Source organism: Perca flavescens, chromosome 6 (assembly GCF_004354835.1).
Source record: "Perca flavescens isolate YP-PL-M2 chromosome 6, PFLA_1.0, whole genome shotgun sequence".
Classification (NCBI taxonomy): domain Eukaryota; kingdom Metazoa; phylum Chordata; class Actinopteri; order Perciformes; family Percidae; genus Perca; species Perca flavescens.
This window is the reverse complement of record NC_041336.1, coordinates 12,029,863-12,049,166: the sequence shown is the minus strand read 5'-3', so window position 1 is coordinate 12,049,166 and position 19,304 is coordinate 12,029,863. Positions and strand designations below refer to the sequence as shown.

Below are 19,304 nucleotides of genomic sequence, written 5' to 3'. Positions count from 1 at the left end.
CAACACAAATCAGACAGCTGACAGTCACAAGACTGTTATACAAGACATGTGCCCAAAGTACAGTGATTGCTTTTTCAGACCTAAAAGGCACTTTTGTTTTATTTAATCTGTAAAAAAAAAAAAAAAAAAAAAAAAAAAAAAAAAAAAAAAAAAAACTTGCTAAAATGTTTCCAAAAAAATACTGTTGCACTCTGTAAATAGCAGCAACATCTTTCTATTATAATAATGTTCATTTGGTTCAAAAAGCTGAAACATCCTACAAATATATACTGTATATATGGCACCAGTAAAGACTCAAAACATAGTACCTATTCCTGCTATTTCCCCACAAGTGAAAAACAAATCCTACATTTTCCTCTTATCTTGACAAAACATCTTTGGAGTTACCTAATAGGTCAACATATTTAAATGTACATCAAACTGAGGATGCGCATTTAACTGGGTACATTCAACTTATCCAGCAAACAATAATTATAATTGAATTACTTATTTCCCCACATGTTCAAAAGCCTAACCAAATACATCTCTCTGGGGTCCAGCTGTGAATTGCAGAAAGAAATATATTTATTTCAAATAATTATTTTCTTTGTATGCACCATAGCAGCCCAACTGTACGATCTACTGTAAATCCACGTAGAAAATGTAATACGACAAGTTTTTCTAAAGGCTAAAAGGTAAAAAAACTGCTGAACACCCTGAGCTTCCAGTACTTCTGCTTTCTTTGGAGACCTTTCCAACATAGTTTATCAAAACAAAAACAAAATTAAATGTGTTTTCTGTAGAGCATATCAAGATAGCACAATACTGTCCACATTTCAAATGTAAACATCACCTTAAGTAGAGATTGGATCAATTTGATGGGCGATAAACATGATAAACAAGCCCCACAGGATTCCTCTTCCTGTCGTCTGTATGGCTGTAGAGACTTATTCCTGACAGGGTTCACTAGCTGTGCGTGTTGAGTGATGACAGCATGGCCATTAAATGTGAATCCCCGGCTCGGATCAAAGCACAAGCACTGGTCAATAGAGCTGTGTGTGTGTGTGTGTGTGTGTGTGTGGGTGTGTGTGGAGAGAATGTGCAAGAAAAAGCAGGACGAGCATTAGCACAGCACACATGCAATAACGTAACTTGAATATACAAACTCAAAAGCTGAATATGAAAATCCTGTGCCCTTTGCCCAAAAACCTCAAAGCAATTCTAACCTGCAGATTAATCTGAATACAAAATAAGACCATATAAAAAAGAAAAAATGATAAAGACAAACAACCCAGCAGGAGAAAATCATGTTTCTCCTTTGTGGGTTGCAGGAGGTGGTGGGGGGTTCAGGTGAGGTGCCGTCTGGTTTTTACATGATGGAGCAGTTTTCCGGCTTAGCCCGACCCTGAAGGAGGAAGTGACACAGTGCAGCGTTTAACGTGGAGAAAATAAGAAAAGTGGAAGGACTTTAACAATCTACCTATGAATACAGTCAGGTTCCTGGTTATGCCGAACATGAACTAGAAGACTTTGAAAAGACTCAAGTCTGACACCCTCCCACATCTAAAGACATTCAGTCTTGGAGTTCTTATCCACAGACTGTAAGACTTTAAAAGACTGGGGATCTTGCCGAGTCACTATTTGCACTTTTTGGTTGTTGTTGCACATTACCAAAGATCTCACATAACTTGCTAAAACATCCGGAACTCCAGTATGGTATAGGTAATTTTGAGCTAAATAAGTGATAATAAGTGTGTTATCTACGTCATGTGTGGCTCTGTTGCTGCAATTTTGTGCGGCAGAGCAACAGGAGAGTTTTCCCGTGTTAACTGTGAAATGGCAGCTACACGTTTTACTGTTACAGCTGCAGCTTTGAGCTTAAAACGCAACGCTAAACAGCTCGTCCCCCCTCTCTCTCCCTCTCTCTCTCTGCTGCAAATACGCTTAACATAGTTACATATGCAGCTTGTTTTGTCATTTTTATTTAAAATCATATTTAATCGTTTGACGTATGAGGCACAAACTGGTCTAATCCGCAGGTTTATTGAAACTCAACTTTTGAAGATTTGCACTTTCAACTGCATTTACTATGTAATTAACTACAGACCGATCATTCTATACTTTTATCGTTTACCGGTGTGATCTTGCAAACTATGTTATCCAGTAATAAAATCATACAAAGTCATATTTTCTCATAAAATATATAGTACAATGCGGTTGTGCTTTATGCTGTGTAATTACTGCTGTCCATGTTGTAACACAGTAACTGTACAGTACCTGTCTGGGCTCGTTGGTCCCCATGAAAAAGGAATTGCCCACGAGGCCTTCGGGTAGACCCCCGCTGCTGCAAACACCCCCCGAGCGGTCCTGCGTCTGCCCACAGGAGTCGCAGATCACGGTGCGGCTCCGCAGGTTGTACTCGTTGTCTGCGCCGCTCGTGCTGTGGGCTCCCTGCAGGGGGGAGGGGGGAGGGGGGAGGGGCGACACACAACAGGGCGAGTAACTTAACACTGCTGCTCAACTGGGCGACGCTGCAGGACTTGCCTCAACTGAAGAGGAACTTACCATGTCGTCATCTTCATCTTCATGGAACAGGGTGCGGGTCACTTTCCTCATGGCCATTTCCTGATGGTGAAGAAAGTGATAAAAGGATTAAGCAACTGCAGTTCAAAATGAATAGTAATATTAGACAAGCTCAAACAAATACGGGCGACGGCCGACCTCTCCGTTGGCGCTAACGAGGGTGGTCTGCAGGAGGTCGCCGGTGCCCCAGGAGCTCTGGTTCTTCCACACCAGGTCAGAGGGGGGGTTGTGGGTTCCACCGCCAGACGCAGCCCAGATCTGCAAAGGTCAAAAGGTCAGAGCTGGCAAGCGATCATGAACTTAACTAATAACTCTTAAGCTGCTACTGCCATACAGAAAAAAGAAGAAAAGGATTCAATATTTAAAAAAGGTGTCCTGTGGAGTTTTCTTTGTTTACATTCAAATCATGCTGTGTATTCTGTGGGCCTGCTGAATGCATTTTCTTCCACATACTACTTTTTCTAAACCATTGTTTTTATGTCCAGGAGTTTGCAGTCTTCTTTCCTGTGTTTTCACACGTTGATACTTTCCTTCCTATTGATAAGTGAAAAGCATTGGCAGGGATGTGCATTACGTCACCCGCATGCTTTTGCGCATGCCCCAATACGAACAAAATGAGGACCCACTCATCAAAATGTTGCTCCCCAGCACTATTAGTGGTCAAAGAAAAAGTACCTTTATGTGTAGATAATCAAATCAACAATGGAAAGAACCGACAAATCTAGTAAACTTGGTGCAACTTCGGTCACCCTTCGGGTCACACGGACAAATGATGTACGTCATTCCTCAAACCCGTACCGTGTTTGGTGAAAGTGCTTTTAAGGTTTTTGCCCCGTCATCTTGGTGTGAGCTACAAAGTCACCTAAATCTAGATTATTTTGTTAGCATGGAAGATTTTAAAAATAGGATTTCCTGACCGCTAAATGCACAAGTCATGTTACAGAATTCAGATTTTCTTAGTGTGTAATGTCATATTTCTGTTTTGTATTAAGTCTGTTGCTTGCAGTTGTTTCTGTATGTTCAGACTTTGTTGCTGCTGCCTTGGCCAGGACTCCCTTGTAAAAGAGATTCTGAATCTCAATGGGATAATCTCGTGGTTAAAGAAAAAAGGTAAAAAAATTAATAAAAAATACTTACAGTGACAGTTCCTCCGGCCTTCAGAGTGAACTTGTTGGTAAACTTGTAGATGATGGCGCTGGCATTACCTACTTGTCTCTTCACCTGCCAGTTGCCCAGAGACTGGTCCTGCATGAGAGTAATGGGAAGGGAGATGGACGGTGGGACAGAACATTTAAAAACAAAATTGACTTTCGGCCCATGAAAGTTTTAACAGACCGAAAAGGCTGAAGCTACAGATATTTACAGCTATCCCTCTTAGAATACATACTCCGCTATCAAAAGTAATACCAGAACGCTACTTTTGATCAAACATTGGTTAATTAAATGATCAAAAATTGTTAGTTACGTATTATTATGTAACCAGAACAGTCTATTTAAATATTTTACCACCTTTTAAAGTGCAGTCTGAGTGCTGTGAAATCATCTTAAGCCAAGTTAAAAGGGTTGAAAACTGAAAGAAGCACTCACTAACCTCGTCAGACTTGTTGCTGAGACGGACAAACTTGCCCTCCAGGTCGACCTCGTCCACTGTGATGCGGCCGCTGGCTGAGGCGTTCTGACTAATGCGAGTCTTGGTCACAGTGCCCCCCACCATGCTGGAGCTCTCGCTGTCGTTGTCATTGAGGCGCCGCTTCTTGGCGCTGGCTGTGCCGGAGGAGTTGCGGCTGCTGGAAGCAGTGACCGCCGCCGTGGCGGCTGCAGCGGGGGTGCCAGTGCCGGAGGAGTGGACCACGCGGGTGCTGTGGCTGTGGCCTGAGCCGGAGAGCACCCGGCTGGTGTGGCTGTGGGCTGAGCCGGAGGTCCGTGCCACTGTGACCTTTGTGGTGCCGCCAGGTGACAGGCGCAGCCTAACAAAGGAAAGAAGAGATTTAGAGGATAGATTTAGAGCAAAACAGTCAGTGCAACATACAGCTTTGTCTGTCTTGTCCTTCTTTCTTTTAATGTTTTGTATTTATGTTTTTAACGTTATGCAGTAGGCTGTATAACAATCATAGACCGTATAATATTAATGGACCGAGCACGTGTGACGTCACCCATTGGTTTGTGGAGATCTGTGAGTCGTCGAGTTGGCCGTTACGGGCGCAGCCATCCTGGCTGCGGATATGACGAGAGGGAGGAGTGAAAGAGGAGCCCTTACACTCTACGTTACGTTACACACTTTCACTAGCAATCACATCATAGCCACGCCCTAAAACACCCGATTTTAAAATCACGAAACCATAATTCAAAAAATGAACATCATTCTGTGTTGCAGAAGACTTAAAACTAGCGATTGAGACCATAAACTCATTATGAAAATGTTTACTGAGGTAATAAATCAAGTGAGAAGTCGAAACCGACCTCCTTTTGCAACCGCACGTGTCTCACCCTGCTGGAATTCAGATAGAATGCAGGTTTAAGGCACTTCCGCATTTGCAGCACTTCACTGAACCAGATGCTTTGTCCATTAATATTATACAAGCTATAATATAATATGGAGCGTGTAATGGTGACCACATGAATTTCCTACTTGTGGATAATAAAGATTAACGATTTTAAACGATTTTTCATAGCTCTTCCTTACATCCTTACTGTTCCAGTACTCTACTACTCTACCCACGGTTACTGTATCCAACATGCTCCAGTAATTGGTTGATGGTCCAAGAGCCCAGAACCAGAAGTGATCTAAGAAGAACTGCCTTTGCTGTTACTGCAGCAGGCTCATAGAACACCGTCAGCTGCACTGACAGAAAGTAGAACTTGAGCTTTACCCTTCATGCAGGTGTTTGTGACTGAAAACAAACATGGCTCAACCACTTTGACTTTAGAACCATGTCTTACACATCATGGCCAAAAATATATGGATAACTGAACATTACACCCGTATGCAATTGTGACCATCTCATTACAAAACCATGGTCATAATCTGCTGCTATAACAGCCTCCACTCTTCTGGGTTTAAGCTTTCCAACAGAACCTGGCTGCATGGATTTTCACCCACAGTCAGGCCTTTGTGCAGACCAGTCAAGTTCTTCACACCAGCTGGGGAAAAAACTTTTCTTTTTAGACCTGACTTTGCACTTGCACTTGGCACTTGGCCCAAACTGTTGTTCCCCAAAGTTGAAAGCATGCTATTGTGTATAATATGTCATTGTATGCTGTAACAGTAAGATTTCCGTTTATTAAAATGAAGGGGTCCAAACCATGAAAAACCAAAAGTAAATAAGCATGTGGACAGGTATGTCAGCATGTAGGATTATGGGGATTCTAGGTAGTTTGCGCTAAACTTTGCGGAGCCGATCGGTTCTTGATTAGCAAAGTCAGTAGAGATTATAATGACTTTACTGTTTTTTTACTGTTTACTGTATTCTGACTGGTTACTGATTCTTATTTCCTTTAACAACCTGTACATCTTCATTTGCCTTAAAAGGTGTCTATGTTAAGCAATGGTCTAGCTACTGTTTTACAACAATCTCACCTCTCCTCCTCTCCCTCCAGCAGCTTCCTGTAAGCATTAATCTCCATGTCCAGGGCCAGTTTGATGTCCAGCAGCTCCTGGTACTCCTCCAGCTGCAGCATCAGCCGAGCTCGGATATCGGCCATCTCCCGCTCTTTATCCTCCAGCCGCCGACGACTCATGTCCCGCTCCCTCGACAGGGCCTCCTCCAGCTCCCGCACCTTGGACTCGCTCGCTGCCAGCTGATTTAAAGAGAACACACATACAAAAGGTTAGTCAATTAAGAACAATTAAGCCAATTAAGCAGTCTGTACACTCCTTGTAACAGTACAAACATTGCAAAGTCTGCTTGATGAGTCAGGTGAAGCTTAACATTAAATGAATCAATGGTGCTCAGTCAGCCACAAAGCAGCGTGGCTGGTAAAACCAGTAGACAGATAAACCTCTGACAGATAATGTGACTGACAGCAGACTGTGTGTGTGTGTGTGTGTGTGTGTGTGTGTGTGTGTGTGTGTGTGTGTGTGTGCACCTGTTTCTGCAGCAGGCTGAGCTGGCCTGACATGCCCTCCAATCGTACACGGGTCTGCTGCAGCTCTTCATGAGCGGCTCCCACCAAGTGGCTGTTCCTGTCAGCTGAATGACGAGCATTCTCCAGCTGACATACAGAGAGAGAGAGAGAGAGAGAGAGAGAGAGAGAGAGAGAGAGAGAGAGAGAGAGAGAGAGAGAGAGAGACTAAAACAGTGCTGTTGTTTCTTTACTGTATTTCAGGGGACTGCATCTTAGCTCTTTTGAAGACTTAAAGCTACAGTAGATATGACTCTTTAGGCTCTTGCAATTTCTAAGGTTAAGGTAACTCATTTTGAAACATTAAAATATGTCTCAAGTGGTCTAGTAAAACAAAGGTATGGTTTCATTTACAAGTAAATTCCAATGACAAAAACTGATGTCACTGATGCGTATCCACATTCCTCCCACAAGACAGCGATTATGGTTGTTAAATTCATTTCCCTCCCGTATGTAGATTAGAGGCAAGAGACAAGCTGACGGAGGAAGTTATACACTGACTGAGTGTAGAAAGGGTGTGAATCAATATGGATTACCTGAGCTGTGGCGGTTGGACTGCTCGCAGCTCACTAAAGCGATTAGCAAAAAACATCTACACATGAAGCTGAACTACAATTAGGAGCAACAGCCTCTACTTGCACTCTAGGTGGCGACAGTGTCTCCTGCAGCATCCGGACGTACCTTAGAGTTGTAGGTCTTCTCGATCTCCTCCCTGTAGAGGCGGACCTGCTCCTCCTGTTGGGCTCTCATCTCGACCAAGGCCTCGGCCAGCTTGCTCTCAAACTCCTGCTGCCGCCCGCTGTCTATCTGCACGACGCTTAACTCGTGCCGACGTTTGGACTCGCGCAGCTCCTACGGACACAGACAGGTTGTGGATGGCGATCAGTCTTAAGAGCGCTTAGTTTCTTAGAGCCGCTTTTGTCACATGAAGAGTCTAAGTTAGACTTTTGTTTGATTTTTGATTTGACTTTCTCCATTCTTAAACTACTAAAAGAGTCATTTGTATTGATGTTTGCTTTATTTTCTATTAGGCACTACAATCACTAAAAGACTCCACCTGTAGAAATCTGTTATGGTCAATAAGCTTAATTACATTGATTAGTTAGTCGCTGTGCAGTAATTACTTGTTTACAAAGTATAGAGCTCCAGCAGAGAAGTCCAACTCGCTGGTGACCTTTAAGCAACTTCTAATCATTACGTTTTAATTTGGAAAACACACATCTGTTGCCAGTTGTGGTCAGGACTCGACTACAACCACAACATTGTGAAAACGGTGCCTTCATTATGGCATAAATTCAAATCTAAACATTTAAATACTTTGAAAATGTATGTATGTATGTATGTGTATATATATATATATATATATATATATAAAAAATATATATATTTATTAGGGCTGTCAATCGATTAAAATAAATTAACTAATTAATTGCACAATTTTCTGTAATTAACCGCGATTAATCGCTTTTTTTAAATTGAGACTGAAGCTTGTAATAATGGATATTTAAATGCTAAATCACTTAAGTTTGCAAATATGAAGAAAAAAACAAACAAGGAAAGGTTCTGCTAAGTTCAGAATGTTTAATTTCTTTCAGAACAACAGCAGCAACAATTTGGCTTATTTAGTCCTGCTGAAGGCTGCTGAAACAGCTACAAACTGTCTGACTTGAGAGCAGATTTTTATCACCGTCCCCGGCTGCTGTCGCCTGCTCTCGTCTACTTTACAGGCGAGGTGCAGTTCATCTCCAACGAGCCGAGAGTTCAGTCGGCGGCAGGGCAGTCGGGACTCACCCGGAAATGGCGAGCGGAATGAGGTCACTAGTCTCTCAAAATCTGACGAAAATCTTTTAAACTGACCTTTGTTGAGCTGAAATGAAGACAGATTCAGCAACTGCACGGCCTATTTCTCGCTTAAAATGTTTTCAGAAACATGTTTCAGTGAACTATCTTAGTACAATATGAGATCGTATTCTGAACGGCCGCCATGACAGTCTGGCTCTCATTATCCGGAGAAAACAAACCCATGTGACGCGTTCGTCCAATCAGCTGCCGGTTTTCATTACTTGGGCAACAATACAGAGTAGCGCAGCCTGCTGTTATGTAGACGTATTACGTTTCTCAGCCGCCACATGAAGTAAACAAACACAGCTGCGTTAATTTCGTTAATTTTTTTAACGAGTTAAATATTAAAAAACGCAAAAATTAACACGTTAATTTTGACAGCCCTAATATATATATATATATATATATATATATATATATATATATATATATATATATATATATATATATATATATATATTCTACTTGTACGGTGTGTTTTATCATTTATGTGAAAATAAACTGAGATCAAAATAAAGGAGAGGTGAGAGGCAAAAAGAAGAGACATATCTGAAGGGGAAATGCAAAACAAACAAGCAGGAGGTTGGAAGCGAATCAATATCGTGTAGAAAAGATGAAAAGTAGGACAGATGACTTAGACAGCTGAATAAAAATAGAAGGGTTCAGGTCAAGAGTGGGAACCTCGCTGTAGATGTTCTTCTGGAACTCCAGTTCCTCCTTCACGGTCTGCAGGCGGTTCTCGGCGTCCACTCTCCTCAGCATCTCATCCTGCAGCTGCCTCTTGGCATCGGCTAAGCTCCCGTCCAACTGGGAGGGAGGAGGAGGAAAGAGAAATGTGTCTTTAATGGAGGCATGCAAGTAGAAAAAAATGTAATCTGTGCAGCATTGTTTGAGCTGTGAACTATTCTTTTAAGAGAATACCACGTAGTTCCTGAGTGTGGCCAGTAGGTGGAGCAGGGCCACAACTGGATCTATGTCGGTCCTTAGGTAAACTTCATTGATAAAACAAACAGCAGAGAATGCAACCTTGTCTGGCTCGCCACCTTGTCCTCATTCATAATCAACTGCCTGGACATACATTCAATTACTACTTCCAGCAGGTATTTGGGCAGTTGATTTCAAATGTCAGCCACTGCAGCTTTGCACTCCAACAATTGACTGCTTTTTCTAACAGATGGCAATTAACCCCCCATTACAATCAATGCAGGTCTTTAGGGGTTAACAGACTGTTAATTTAAACGTTAACAGGACCACAATGCTTTGTGTTTACAAATTAGAGTGAATGGAAAAGACGTCCAGCGTAAGCTGAAATCATCCTGATATTAGTGTAGATGCAGCGGTATAAATAAGCATGCTTTTCTGACATTTCTACAGGGATTCTGAACAGGTTTTTTTTATTTGCTCGGACCCTTGAAACCTGCCCATCCTGCCAACAACAACAACCACCACCATGAATAAAGATGTTTTTACCTTGGCCAGCTGGGCCTTGAGGTCCTTTACTTCAGCCTCCAGGGTCCGCTTCTCTCCCAAGGCAGTGGAGAGGGAAGCATCTTTAGAGTTCAGCAGGGCCTCCAGGTCCCTCAGCCTGGCCAGCGCCGCCTCCAGGTCAGACTCCTTCTTACTGTTCCTGTGGACACGAGAGAGACAAGATGTGGACGTTAGTTTGCAGTGACACTTCGATTCGGTGTCATTATCACCCCCTGCTTTATACTTCCGTCATATCAGTGTTGGTGAGCATCTCTTTCTCTCTGGAAATGCAGCTGTATTCTTTTTTTTTTTTTTTTTTTTTACATATTATTAGATACACAAGATTTGGCTCCTTTGGAGCTCTGTGAATCATCTCATGTTGCTTTAAAAAATCTGTTATAGTTTAGTGGCATTGAACCTAAGATATTACTTGATACCAATTTTAAATTTGATTCTCCTTTTCTTTTTTCTCTAAATGACTTTGAACTGCTTCCATGTTTCAAAAAAGCCATACAAATAAAGTTGCCTTAATGCCTTTGCAGCAAAGTTTTCACATAAGTAGTTTTCTGTGAAAGGTTTACACGACATGATCTTTTGTCTTCACCCAGTTAATTTGTTTCTTCGGCAACTTTGAGTCATGATATACTTTTAGCTCCCATTAGGTGTCACATCTGCTAAGTGAACGTTAATGCTACCCGTTCCTTTATTTCTGCTTAAAGTGAAACTTAATGAGCAGTGGACAACTGTGCTGCAGTGACAGAAGTTGTGGACGACACAAACTGCCATTGTGCTGTGCAGTGAGAGCAGCAGTTGTCCACTGTTGATGTGAACTGAACATAGGCCAACACATCAACGTACTGTTATTAGCATTCTGTACTGAGTAATGTGCATGTGTTCACCGCCTCTCCACTTACATCTCTACAGGAACCAATTTAGAGTTCTGGTTGGAAAGAAAAAAAATTGGATACAGCCATGGAAATAAACAATACATTCCCAGGAGAAGATAAAGAGAGCAGAGTGGAGAGAGAGAGAGGTTGTTAGCAGTATAGGTGGTTCATGCACAGCCAAGAAGGAAATGGGCTCCCTGTTATTCTATTTGGCCCTGTAGGCTAGTCTTCATTGTCACTAATAATGGCCATCTGCTGGGGGAGATGGCTTTTAAGGCTGCTCACACAGACCTCAGAGTCCTCCGGTCACTGCCACAGGCGTTAGGACAGCCAGCGGAAGGACGAGCAGGCAGAGTGAGCTACAGATACACTTCCACGGCAGAATAATGACTCACAACAAAGATTGAGTTGATTCACAAGCTATTACCTCAGAAGTGAAACTGTAATTTGTGGGTTCATGATGGAGCAATTAATATAGATTACTGCATGCAATAAACACCAATAGGAAGAGCTTTAGAGGAGCTTGTAAGACGCGTGCTGAAAAGAGCCGGGACAAAGAGACAAGATAAAGTGGCAGAAAAATTGAAATGCACTGTAGCTGCCTGCTTCAGGGAGAAATGGAAAAAAAAAAGCAGAAAGTGGAAAAAGCTGTCTTTTATGTCCGCAAAAAGTCTAAAATTAAATCCAGAGAAAACATATCAATGATGCTTTACAGATGTACAATCAAGCTTGGAGAACTTGAATGGGTAATTATTATATAAGCCTCTCAGCCGCTCATTGTTCAGATTTAAAAAAAATAAAGAATAAAAAGAGGAAGCACAGCTCAGTGTTTGACCATTATGTACATGCACACACACACAAACACACACAAGAAGAAGCTCTGAGAAGGACGCACAGACTTCCTGCATCGATTACCTGTTTTGCAGTGAATCAACATCACACCTGATCAGACATGTTCTCCAAATGTTACAATGGATAGCATACAGTCAGTTTCCAGTTTATTGTCCACCCCATTTATATCAATAAGTGTAGGCTAAATAACAGAAAAACATGTCTCTGCTGTACAAACAAGCTGAAAACATTAGAGGAAATCTGAGTAGATCACACAGACTGGGAAGTTTTGTTTCCAGTCAACATACTACAACTGACTCAAAGAGACACAAGAATGTGACCCTTTACGACCCAGGTGTACTAGTACTTAAGAATATGGCTGCAGTGCGCACACACACACACACACACACACACACACACACACACACACACACACACACACACACACACACACACACACACACACACACACACACACACACACACACACACACACACACACACACACACACACACACACACACACACACACACCACCTAAAATCCTCAATTCTTGAACCTACAAAGACTGGAGCCTACAGTGACAAAGTCGTCCCATATGAATATGTGAGTCATCAATCAGTGTGAAGATGCCTGTAAGACAGGGAAATTAGTAACTGGGGTAAAATGAGACTTGTAACTGCTTTTAAAATGGTGTAATGACTATTATCTTGTTTGTAAACAACAGTTTAGCCACCTCTGGTTGGGCCATGTTCTCTAAGGCGTTTTGCAAACTCATTTTTCAAGGCTGCTGCTGTTATTGTGGACCATTTTAAATTCACCACAATGCTGCTCATTAACATAGTATGGAATAATAAACCCAGATCAACCACAACAGAGAGACGTTTTCTTTTCACTTAAATGGGTTGTGAAGTGTAATAGCATTAGGGATGTGTGCAAACATACACTTTTTTTCATATTTGTTTACAACTTGAGATAAACATTACTTAAAACTGTACAGCTCTTTGTCTAGACGCTAATTCATTTTTCTATTTTACATTTTACCAATGTGATTCTGTGGGCTGATGAAGGTGTGCGGAGGTGGCTGCTGCGACGCTCATTAGCGCTAATGGGCCCAGCGGATCGGCTCGAGCAGTGAATTATTTGACAGAAGCGGGTTTTGGTATGTTGACGTGCTTTGTATTCTCTTCATACAGAAATAAAGAGAGGGTTCCTTACAGCAGAAAGGCATGCAGTGTAACAATTTCATGAATGCTCTTAACAGAAATGTCTTACTGTATACTAATGTGGCTTCAGTACAAGTGCTCCCTATGAGATGTACCAATTACATGACTTGTTCTGTGAGAACAACAAGACTTTGAGTGTTCTACCATGCTAGCGGCTCTGTGGGGCGGTAGTTAGACACAGTGGTGCTTTGAGCTAAATGCAAACGTCAGCATTCTAACATGCTCACAATGACAATGCTAGAATGCAAATGCATTTAGCAGGTATAACGTTTATGTTCACCATCTTAGTTTAGTGTGTTAGCATGCTAAAATTTGTTAATTAGCACTAACAAAACAAAAAAAAAAAAAAAGGGACATACTCTCATTTTCAGGTGACAAATACGGGATTTCTTTCGGTTTGAATGAACCAAATTCAATTAAATCTAGAGTATAGTTAGGTAGCCTTAGATTGATGCTCTTCAGAGACCAGCATGAGTTACCGCATGGCAGTACTGAACAATTCAAAAGCCTAAAAACAACTCCATGTTGGTGCATAGCGCTGTAAATTAATATCACAGGAAGTAGTGAAGAGATTTTCAAAATCTAGCTAGGAACTCCTGTGCATTTTTGTGTCTCAACAACACTGTGCTGTTACAGCATTTTTATAACAACAGGTTAAGTTTAACATTTTCAAATTGGTGGCAAATTAAAAGTCATGCATTTTATTTTTTTTCTTTCTAAGTACTTACATTCATTTTCTGACCAAACCAAGGGACTCTGCCCTGTAAAATGACTCCTTATAATGTGACCATGTTCTTTTTTTTTTTTTTTTTTTTAATTATTTTTGGACAGACAGTACAACCTGTCACCATCACAACTGACACAACATCTATATCATCCACTGTCCGGTTTTACGAATACAGAAAGAAGAAAAAAAATACAAAAACAAAAAAAAAACATCATGTGGCTTACATTACAATACATTATTCTATTAGTCAGTCGCTATATTGGATTGGATCAGAACCGCTGCCTTATATTCAGACAGACATCCCCTCTATTGCCATCAAGAAGGAACCCCAGACTTGATTAAAGATATCCTCTCTCCCCATTACTCTGTAAGTGACTCGCTCATACGTAGCCATTCTTGTCATTTGTTCAGTCCATTCCCTAAAACAGCACAGACTATATGACTTCCAGTGCCGTAGAATTATTCTACATCCTGTTGTAGTAGCCAGATGTATCCATAGTCTTTGTCTACCGGTCAGAGTGTTATTGTCTGGCAGCAGACCCAGAATACACAGAGCTGGGGTCTTGGTGAGTTGTAATCCCAATAGATCATTCAAGAGGGTAACAACCCTATCCCACAAATGTGCATTTTTTTCACAAGAATACAACATGTGTACCAGAGTACCCACTTCCTTCTCACACCTCCAACATGTGTTACTGTCCTTATGTTTTAGTTTGGCTATTTTACTGGGGGTCCAGTGGTTTCTATTAAGTAATTTGTACAGAATAAGCTGAGATTGCGCTTCACGAGAACATTTATGCCAAGACGCAACCAACTTCATCCATCTATCAGCTGAGATCTGATTGCCCACATCTTTCTCCCAGCACAATCTCAAGCCCTCCATGTGGGGTGGACGAGCCTCCCTGAAAATCTCATAAAATTTAGAGGCTCCACATTTTTTACATTTAGTTACCTGGACTAATTCCTGAATCCTGGTCACAGGGTCAGGGTTCTTCCCCCGAGTAGCTTTAATGCAGTGCCCAATTTGTAGAAATTTCCAAAAGTCCTCTTGTGTAAGGTTATATTCTTGCTTAATTTCATCAAATGACCTCAATCCATTTTTGCTAAGCAAGTCACCAAGCAAGTTTATTCCTGCTTTTGCCCATTTCTCCCACATAATAGATTTGTTGCCAATTAATATTTTTTTGTTATACCAAATAGAAGATTTAGGGGTAAGATGCGGGCTACATTTTATATGTTGATGAGCACTCATCCAAGTTTCCTGTACAAAGGTCAAAACTGGGTCCTTAAAGGGTACCGGTCTTCCCATCTGAGTAAGAATCGCCTCAAGGGAGGTTGGAGCCACCAGTTCCTCTTCTATTTTAACCCAGGAAGGCACCTGCTCCCGCACATTATTTATTTTGGCCAACTGGGAAATGAAAAGGCATAATGCTACCACTCTATTTTAGACAATGATAAGCCTCCACTTTCTTTGGCCGCATATAATTTGGATCGGTTAAAGCTTGGTTTTATGCCTGCCATAATGTGACCATGTTCTATTGTAGTAAGATCTGTGGATTTCATACAGATTTGAAGCCGAGGTTTCTTCCTAAAAGGGAGTTTTTCCTCGCCACTGTTGCACTATGCTTGCTCTTGGGGGAATTACTAGAATTGTTGGGACTTTATAAACTATAGAGTGTGGTCTAGACCTACTCCATCTGTAAAGTGTCTCGAGATAACTCTTGTTATGATTCAATACTATAAATAAAATTGAAGCCACAATTTTAAATAATGTAATAAAGATTTATTTTTTTCATTTGCAGGTACTAGTTTAGGACCATTTAGCCTTGATGGCTCCTAGGAGACCACATCAAAACCTGATGTGGCTGCAAAAAAACGGTGTGTGTGTGTATGTGTCTTTATGCTGGCACATACAGTACATGTGCATGTCTGCCCCTACACATGTGAGATTCTTATATACTATTTACATTAGCCAGTGCAGGGTTTGTGTGAGTTCTTCATGCAGGGGTTTGCTTGGGACTACCCGTTTATATAATCCAATATGTAGCGTGTAATTAGAGAGCCTCAGCATAAATATCCGCCGACTTTCTGTTTACATTCTGTTCCATCAAAGCCTCACAGTCTGAGCTCTGAACACACGTGTGGAGAAATCTTTTAGGAATCACACTATTAATATTTACAAAACAATACACAGTCAGCATGAGACTAACAAATGTGGTACTGAGAATGGCTGCGAGCCAACAGATGAGCAAACAAAAGCAGATTACATTTGGGGAATTAGGTAAATAAAGCCCAAAACTACCAGCCTGTTTCATCAAGATAAGGAAAATCTGTTGCAAGTAAAACAAGGCGGCGGAGTTGTTTCTAAGCTTGCAAACTAAAAAAAGACCTTTGTGCGAAAAGGGCAGCGCTGCACGATTTTTATTCTGCTGTTAAAGAATTAAAATCAGAAAAAGAAGTGTAATTTCTGCAGGCCTTTATTTTTATTTTCCAAGTGTAGACCACTTGTCCCCTTTCCTCCTACACACTAATGTCTGCACTCTTGAAAAAAAACTAATTACTTCTTAATTATTCCACTCTTTTCAGCTGCAATATCAAAGCTTTTTCTGCATTTTGTTAGAGAAAATAGAGTAAATGACACATTTTGAGGTACACAGACAAAATGGGAGCCATTGGACGGAGACCGTGTGAGACGGGGGGGAGGAGGAGAAGAGAGGCTGGGGGGGGGTGAAATGGAAATGCCAGAAAGAAAGAGACAAAAAGAAAAACTGAAAGAGGGGGAATAATGGAGACGAGAAATCTGAGGAGGAGGAGGAGGAATGCGTTGGCTCGGCTCCCAGCCTCAAGGATGACTCACAGCTATCTTTGTCCATCCCAGTAACGAGAAACAAACCCCGCCTCGTGGAGTGAAAGAGAAAAAAGCCCACTCCCTCCCCCCCCGTTTTGCTATGCCGTTGTCGTGGCAACCAAGGCCTTGTCATCAGGCCTCCTAGTCTGCTGTTTATACCACGCTGTGGACGCAATATAATAAAAAAGCTGTAGATTTTTCTGTGCAGGTTTTAAAAATACCTCAAGACAGAGGGTGTTCTTTTTGTACGCTCCTGAAGGAAAGTCTAACCTATCATTTCTACAAGATGTGGCAGCAGAATTACTGCAGCCAGCCACACGGCCAAAAACAGCACATATGAGACACGGATGCCAAGTAGTTATCAGCATTCGGAACTACAACTCTAAAACCTCAATTTTAAACATAAGTTTAACAATTTTAGACCAGATCCAAATTTAAATTAAGAAAAAAAGAAAAATACATTTATATTTTCGTGTACAATTTTTACCATTTACAAGAAGCACTATTAATGTACTACTCTGCATTTCTAAAACAACAACAGCAGCAGAAGTTAAAGTTCATCTAAACTTTGCACTAAAGGAGCTGCTTCGCCTGGTTTTCCAATTTTGCAATCCAAATCCATGCACTTGCTAATATGGGTCAGCGTAGTCTGTCCTGCACTTGGCTGCACTGGATCCCGTTTAACAAGTAGTTCACCCAAGTTACAATAAAACACATTTCCTTCCTCCCTTCTACTGCGATCTACACATACATATATTTTTGCCCAGGCTTTAATAGAATTGTCTCAGAGATTTCTGCTGCCACCCCAATATAATTAAGGCAAATGGCAAATTTGTTTCATCTGTAATTTAATTTAACATCTCTTTCCGGAAACAGTGTCCTCATTACTCTGTCTGGATAATTCACAGACCTCACTGTCAACAGTTTTCATAGCGACGAGTAGACACTGTTGATAGTATGCTCTCTGGTTAAATCCATTTTCACTGTTGTAAGCGAAATTCAAAGAAATTGAATTCACATACATTTTACTGGGGCGGCAGCAGAAATCTCAGAAATTTCAAACCATGGGCAAATAAAACCAGTTGTATCTGTATGGTGTACAGTAGTAACCACTAGAGACAAGTGAGACTTTTTATTTTCTTATCTTTTAAAAGGAATTTGACTAGCATTCGCATTTATGGCAGTTGCATGGAAAAAGCAAAAGTAGCTGCAAGGGATTGAGATACCTACATGCACACCGACACCTGGGAGCTGCCCACTAGCTTGTGCTGTTTACCACAGAGCAGCTCCCCTGCAGCGGTGGGGGGTTTAGCGCTTTGCACATGGGCACATCTGCTGAAGCTGTGGAGGAACGGGGGGGGGGGGGGGACATCTCATTCATTTCACCCATGAGGCTTTTCCCTGCCAGTGTGTTTTAGCGAGTTTCTCCCTGTAAGAGGCTGCAACAATTCATCACCTTGCTCATTTCCTGTAGCCCTATTCAAATAATTCCTCTGACATGCAGTGTGTCCATTGATCCATATTGTATGTTACTATATAAACAGTCACACACCCATCTGGCAAGCATGTGTGGGCACGTGTGGGTGGGGTTTCCCGATGACTCACTGCTCAAACACTGAGGAGAGGAAAAAAGGGGTTCTCCCAAATTCCCTATAGATTGTCGAAAAATATTCCCTTCTCCAATTATAGCCCCCTCTTTCCTTTTTCCATCCTTACTACAATTAGTTTTGACATTCACAAAGTGGCTTTATGTGGAGAACACTGGAGGGAAAAGGTGACTAAGAGGAAGGTTGCTGAATAATGGGGTTTTAGTAAACAAGCACAGGGGCCCAGAAATAGAGCTGGCACCAGGAAAAACATGCTGGAGTAATGTTTAATACTGTGTTAATGGGCCATTACAATAGAAAACCTTCTTTGTAGCAACCTGCTACTATATATCATTTTGAGCTTGCAATTACTTTCTGTTCATCAGTTAATGCTTTTGTCTATACAAGTTAAAAAAAAAAGAGCAAAATATACCCATCACATTTTCACGGATCCCAAAGTGACATCCTCCAGTTGTTTGTTTTGTTCAACCGATGGCCCAATACCCTCAGGTATCTTCTCTCCTAACAAGCAGTGGCCCAAATGCAAACGGGAAGGACGGTTGGTCCTCTTATTTGATACGCCATCCAGTTGAATCTGCACTCAACTTTGAGAGATGATACATAATCTGAATGCACAAAACCTCACAACTCTAAAATCCCAGTAGCACTGCGACAGTGGTTATTTTGTAATTGGATCAATATTAAAATCAAATACCGGTGATTCAAATTATTTATAATAATAATAATAATAATAATAATAATAAATAATAAGTAAAAATACCTCTATGAATTCATTTTAGCATCTCTTTGACTAATTCTGACTTCCCTTTTGGAGGAGACCAGGATCAGGACTCTTTAATAAAAAGTTAAAAGGTCCCATGATATGGTGCTCAGTGGTCCCCTAATACTGTATCTGAAGTCTCTTTTATATAGACCTTAGTGGTCCCCTAATACTGTATCTGGTCCCCCTTAGTGGTCCCCTAATACTGTATCTGAAGTCTCTTTTATATAGACCTTAGTGGTCCCCTAATACTGTATCTGAAGTCTCTTTCCCGAAATTCAGCCTTGGTGCAGAATTACAGCCACTAGAGCCAGTCCCACAATGAGCTTTCCTTAGTATGTGCCATTTCTGTGTCTGTAGCTATTGAAGAGAGAGGGGGGGCAAGGTGGGCTCGGTTTACACCTATCGCCATTTCTAGCCACTGG

General features: G+C 41.4%; 1 protein-coding gene across 7 annotated transcripts in view; it reads right to left on the bottom strand.

Moving 5' to 3' along the window:
• Positions 1-155: 155 nt before the first annotated feature.
• LOC114556865 (lamin-A) overlaps positions 156-19,304 on the bottom strand; it is a 44,249-nt gene continuing 25,100 nt past the window's right edge. For all 7 annotated transcript variants that reach the window (XM_028579951.1, XM_028579949.1, XM_028579948.1 and 4 more), the window contains 11 exons: positions 9,997-10,153; positions 9,208-9,333; positions 7,366-7,536; positions 6,649-6,774; positions 6,140-6,360; positions 4,154-4,529; positions 3,700-3,807; positions 2,701-2,820; positions 2,545-2,604; positions 2,257-2,430; positions 156-1,384 (listed from right to left, as the gene is read on the bottom strand). In XM_028579951.1, the coding sequence (XP_028435752.1) occupies positions 1,349-1,384; positions 2,257-2,430; positions 2,545-2,604; positions 2,701-2,820; positions 3,700-3,807; positions 4,154-4,529; positions 6,140-6,360; positions 6,649-6,774; positions 7,366-7,536; positions 9,208-9,333; positions 9,997-10,153 (1,675 nt within the window). In that variant the 3' untranslated portion in view covers positions 156-1,348. The remainder of the gene's footprint in view (positions 1,385-2,256; positions 2,431-2,544; positions 2,605-2,700; positions 2,821-3,699; positions 3,808-4,153; positions 4,530-6,139; positions 6,361-6,648; positions 6,775-7,365; positions 7,537-9,207; positions 9,334-9,996; positions 10,154-19,304) is intronic.